The 5,784-nt window shown below is 37.2% G+C and overlaps 1 protein-coding gene across 1 annotated transcript; it reads right to left on the reverse strand.

The window, feature by feature from the left end:
* Positions 1-444: 444 nt before the first annotated feature.
* On the reverse strand, positions 445-2,028 carry LOC131321364 (putative UPF0481 protein At3g02645). The gene has a single exon (XM_058352349.1). It carries the CDS (start codon positions 2,026-2,028, stop codon positions 445-447), a length of 1,584 nt encoding a protein of 527 aa, XP_058208332.1.
* Positions 2,029-5,784: the final 3,756 nt, after the last annotated feature.

Consider the following 5,784-nt stretch of genomic DNA (forward strand, 5'->3'; position numbering starts at 1 on the left):
GATTAATTATATTGTAGAGGCAATTTTTAATCTTGATTGTTTGATCTGAGGATGCCATTCGATCGATCAGTGGCTTACTGGATGGTTTTTTTTTTTTTTTTTTCATGTTTCTCTATCCAGGGTTATTTATTTTACCATATGATCCCCATAGCCATAAAAGCCAAAAAAAAATGGGGTTTTATGGTTGAATGTGATGTTCTTCAACCCTTCTTGATGTACCTCTCCAAGTCTTAATAAAATTTTCCTTTGTCAATCCGAAAAAATCTCTGACATCCCAATCTAATCGTCCACCGGTTGAAAGTTTCAGACAAGTAGTAAAAAAAACATATGCAACACTATAATAAAATACAACTCATAAGATTAATTCAACAAGTAAGATCCAAGGAAAATCATTTGTAATTAAGCTAATAGAAATCTCACTCCAAACTGACCGTGTTAAACAACTCAATCCGAACTGAGAGTGTTGAAAAGTTTAGGACAACTATAAACAGAACAAAACGACTGAACACCCATCAGCAATATTAGCAAGCCAACTGCAAGCATTGTGAGAATCTGCCAAGAATCATACACAAAGTTCTTCATCCGCCTGTAAACCCTAACTGCACTCGTGTTGTTGAAGTACTTGTTGACATCTTCAATCGTCTTGTCAATCAACGGCACATTCGTGAGCCTAACACATTTACTCATGCCATTGAAAAGTAGTGCAACATCGGCATCACTCTTGAGACTATTGACGATGATTTTCTTTTCCCTCAACAGTTTTGCATCTTCATCAGTGTCTACAATCGCATTCATTAGCTCTATGTATCGGGTGAAAGCAAGTGATTTGGACCCGATTGAGGCTTCATATGCCACTAAATTCCTCATTATAACTTCAGAATTGACGTTAAGGCTGATGACTGGGAGGTAGAATTTCTTGGTTCTCTGATCGAACTTAATGGTCGCGATTCCACCGGTGGCTGGACAGAATTGCACCCCGGCATAAGAAAGGTGGGATACCGAGGGAATCATGATTTCTTCTACTTTGGGAGTTTTTGTTTCCTCATGGGAGACCTCGTTTCCGGGCTCGATATCTTCTTTACTTTTTGATACCGAGGAAATAAATTTTCCAGACACACCAACTATGTTCTTAACCAGTGTTGTGATTCGACTAATGAACCCTAAGTGTAGTTTCGATAACATGCTCCAAAGTTTCGCAAAAACTTGACTAAACTTACTTGAATCCAAGCTCGGGTTTTTGTCAAAGCTTTCATCTTCACTTTCCCCATATTGTATGTTGCATGGTTCGGCAGGTCCATCCAATCTGGGCACGATGATCAAATGGTACAGAAGATCCAATAAATGAGCATTCTCGGACACTTCAGACAAAATGAGATCCTCCCGGGTTTTGACCGGAGAAAGCACTTTACAAAAATCCATCAGTATGGAAGGAAACAAATCATCGGCCACTTCAAGATGCGATGGGCGTTGCATGGACAAGATCTTGCTTAGAACCAAGATCGGAATCTGATTTTCCAGCATCAGTACGTCACTGAGGACTGCCTCGTGGGCCAATTTCCTCCCAGTGGAGTCGACCAAATGGGCTGTGGTAATTGAACGGGACGAATTATAACGACAAAGAAACTCGAGCAAGAAAAGCCCATCGATGGCCATAATCCAAGCTATGGTTTCCCCCTCGACATCCAAGTACTTGTGGTAGCATGCACGAACTCTATCTTCAAGCCCGCTAAGCCCACTAACAAGCTTTTTGAATTCAAGACTTCTAAACTCTTTTTCGAGCCTGCTTGCCGCGGCAAGCTTGTACCTCTCCATGTCATAGAGCTCGGGTCGAAAATGGTGGTACGGGCCTAGGCCAATGACTTGTGGCGTATAGGCCTTGGGCTTTGAAACACTTAGCGTTGCTGGTACTCGAAAGATGGAAACCGGGAGGTCAATTGCGACCTTCACCTCTTTTTCCAAAATCTCGTTGATTTCGGTGATCCATCGTTGCTCACCGGAACTTGATTCAAAAATAGAAGTTAAGGCCATGTTTGGTTTGAGGCTATACCAAATAGTGTTGTGAATGCAAGGAAGATGAAAGCATATGTGGTTTATATAGTGCGACGGGAGGAGGGAGTGAAGCCTTGGGGTGGTCCAGGAATAACTTTCACTAAAACGAGCATTTGATCATTTGAGTAGATAGCTTCACATGTGAAGCACATTTTCTGACTAATAATGATGACAATGTTGACATCTTCAGTTAATGCTCAAAAATGCTCTGGGTACAAAACTTTGTGCACACCACATTGTCTGGGACCCATTTTGAGGTTCCACACAAATATTTTGAGCCTTTCAATTTGTTCAGAATTTTTTTTGAAGGTTTTTTTTGTAAAAAATTAGTTCAATCGGATATCGATAAGTACTTGATCCATGTATTTTTTTTTTGGTTGGTACGATTAGAGACAAAAAAAAAACGTATGGATCAAGCACTTACTGATAGGGCTGCTCGCGGTCCGGTTCGGTTCAGATTCCTAGGAATTCGAGGACCGAACCGCGAGTCACAATTTTTATAAAATGAAATCCGTGTCCGGACCAAAAATCCTATAGTCCGATTCCAATCCAATCCGTAACTAGCGGATCGGTTATAGTTTTGTCCACGAATTTTAGCAAAAATAAAGGTCAAGCATATATCCCATACTAAAAGGGAAGAAGGTTACACTCAAAATTAAGTTTAGTACCACCGAAAAATACTTGTTACATAAACTACAAAGTTCTACTTCATAAATCAGATTCAAAAGAGTCTACAGTACATAACATAAAAAACTGAAAAAGAAACAAACTACTAAAGCTAAACTATGGTTACCCGTAAGTTATTAAATAAATAAATAAAAACTACTATTTACCCCTATATTTTATGTACATCTATACTATATCCCATTATTAAGATGAAATACTAAAATTGGTAGAAATTTTTTTTAACATTACTAACAATTAATTATATAAATACACATATAGTTTTATTTATTATTTATATAAAATAAATATCTCACGATCCGGTTCGGTTAATCCACAGTTTCATAATGAAAATCCATAGACCAAACCACGAGTCACGATTTTCTAATTTTCCAATCCTTTTCCGGATCATTAATCTACGGACAAAATCCAAAATGTACGGATCAGTTTGGTCCGGACCGGTTTCACGATTCACCGGATTTTTTGAACAGCCCTACTTACTGATATCCGACCGGACTGATTTTTGGTCCGTACGATTAGGAAAGGTATGTATGTGCACTTGTAATTTCTCCATTGCCACATGATTATGATGCATATATACTGATCAATAGGAAATGTATGTTTGTGTACTGCAATTTCTCCATTGATACATGATTCATAGTGGTCCATTATTAAAGCAGACAAATGCCCATTCTTCTTGCGTTTTGTGGAGTGTCACTTTTGATTTATACTTTTAGTACGATTTTACATGTGACGCACATTTTATATGAAAAATATTACTAATTAGTTTCACATTCTTTCTCTCGTGTGCATGTGTGTCTAATTACTTCATCCGTCCCAAGTTGTAATTAAGAATCCTTCCCACGTAAGGTAGTTTAAGTGTTCACATCTTTTCCCATCTCAAATGTTTGGTGTAGAAATTAAACCATGCAAAAAATAAATAAAGATAATATAGCTGAAAAGGAATTCTGTCGCAACCACCACTCTTTCTTTTTTAAATTCTATGCCCAAAGTGACAATATCAAATCAATCCAGTAGTAACCTACACATAAAAAAATGTAGAAATATCACTAGAAGCTCAGGACGGACAAATTAGTACGGGCGACCACCCTACCATATATACCAACATTTCAAATTTTGATAGAATTTTAGTAGGTCTTCTAACTGCATGTTATTCTCAAGGGGAACTTAATTTCTCTACAACAACATTATTACCATTTGTAATGGCAAAACTAATGTCGAATGGAGACCACCCAGAAAGAGATCGCGTGTGTTTGGACTTTTGATCAGTGAAGTGTTTAAGCCATAATTTTATGGGAATTTTAAAGCACTAATTGAAGGCCCATAAATATTTTACCTGGAATAACCACTCCACCTCTTTTCTTTTCTTTTCTTTTCTTTTCTTTTCTTTTTCGAGTGGCTTCTTCTTCTTCTTTTGGGAATCGTATAACCACTCGACCCTAGCATTACGCTTGTAGTTTCAAAATGCGTCTCGCTCTTGATTCTAGCATTACGCTCGTAGTTTCAAACTTTACTCCCATGAATTTTACTAATCTAGAATATATTTTTAAAACGTTTTCGCTCTCATATTCCCACAAACAAATTACGTGACTTGACTACTTCGGGTCTTGTACTACTCTAGAATCTTATAAAACCTGTCTTGTTGGAAAAGCAATGTAATGGGCAAGGGTCGTAACCAGTTACCCACCCAACCAGTTCGGTCCAGTTTGGATCCGTTGTGAGCTTTTTTCGGGCCCACAATAATGATCGGAACCGTTCATTTTAGAGCTCGTTGAGAACATTGGTCACATCAAAAATCACGTTGGTTGGATATCGTTTGATCTGATATCGAAATGCATTTATCTTCGGATAATTGTGTCGAATGAGTTGTAATCCAGTGTTGCACATTTTTTTTCCCAAATTGAATACATTTGGAAACTATATCAAACAATATCCAATCAACGTGATTTTTGGCGTGGCTAATGTTCTCGACGAGCTCTAAAAAATAAACAGTTCCGATCATTGTTGCGGATGCAAAAATGGCCTACAACAGATCCAAACTAGATCAGGTGGGTAACTGGTTAGGACCCTTGCCTGCAATGTAACAACTCATCAAGTCCTTTCGGTACAAGCATTCCCCCTTCTTTTTTATCATCATGATGATGCAACCAAATATATCCCTGGTGGGGACTTCTTTTACCCAACAAAAAAAAATAAAAAAAGGTCTATATGATACTACTTAACTTCTAGCGTCAATTAATTGTATAAAACTATAAATGGGACATCTATTTCGTAGCAATGTTTTCGTTTTTTATATATAGAGATATTTTTTGCATTTAAAAGTAAGGGTCGTCCTATAAGTGTTCAATGACTATCAAAAGAATGATACAAAGGTCGTCCAAGGTATTTGGGTGCCCAAAGCCTGTTCTAAAAATAATGTCCTAAACGCTTGATAATTTTTACGGATAAAAAAAATAAACAGTCACAGAAAGTCAAAATTATAGTATTAAATCCCCTTGGTTAATACATATATATATATATATATATATATATATATATATATATATATTTGAAATTTGAAATTTCCCTTCAAAATAATTTTAATTTTAATTCCGATACTTAGAGGGTTTTATCGGTGAGCACTTTTCCAGTTGGGTCTTTGCTCTGTCGATGTGAGACAAACAAGTTGCAAAACAAAGCCTCTCACCTATAGTCCCATGTCGCTAGTTGAAGGAAACAATGAAGTCAAAGAATCTTTTACTGTATAAGTAGAAAGTCCTACTACCTCAGTACCAATGCTCAAGAGACTGAGCCTAGCTTTTGAAACTTGGACTGGACCTTTCCTAATAAAAGTCCTACCCAACCCAAACACTAAAAAAAATTGGGGTGCCCCAAAAAGTAGACATCTTGGGGATACCCAAGGTCTAGGCCTTGTGCCTGGGCCAGCTCTGAAAAGAATACATAGTACTCCCTCCGTCCAAAAAAAGATGATAATTTTTAAAATTTGTGTCATTTCCCATTACTTATATCTTTCAATCTATAATATTTTTTATGAGTTTGAAAATTTTGTAT

The sequence above is a fragment of the Rhododendron vialii genome, chromosome 3a, assembly GCF_030253575.1.
Source record: "Rhododendron vialii isolate Sample 1 chromosome 3a, ASM3025357v1".
Lineage (NCBI taxonomy): Eukaryota > Viridiplantae > Streptophyta > Magnoliopsida > Ericales > Ericaceae > Rhododendron > Rhododendron vialii.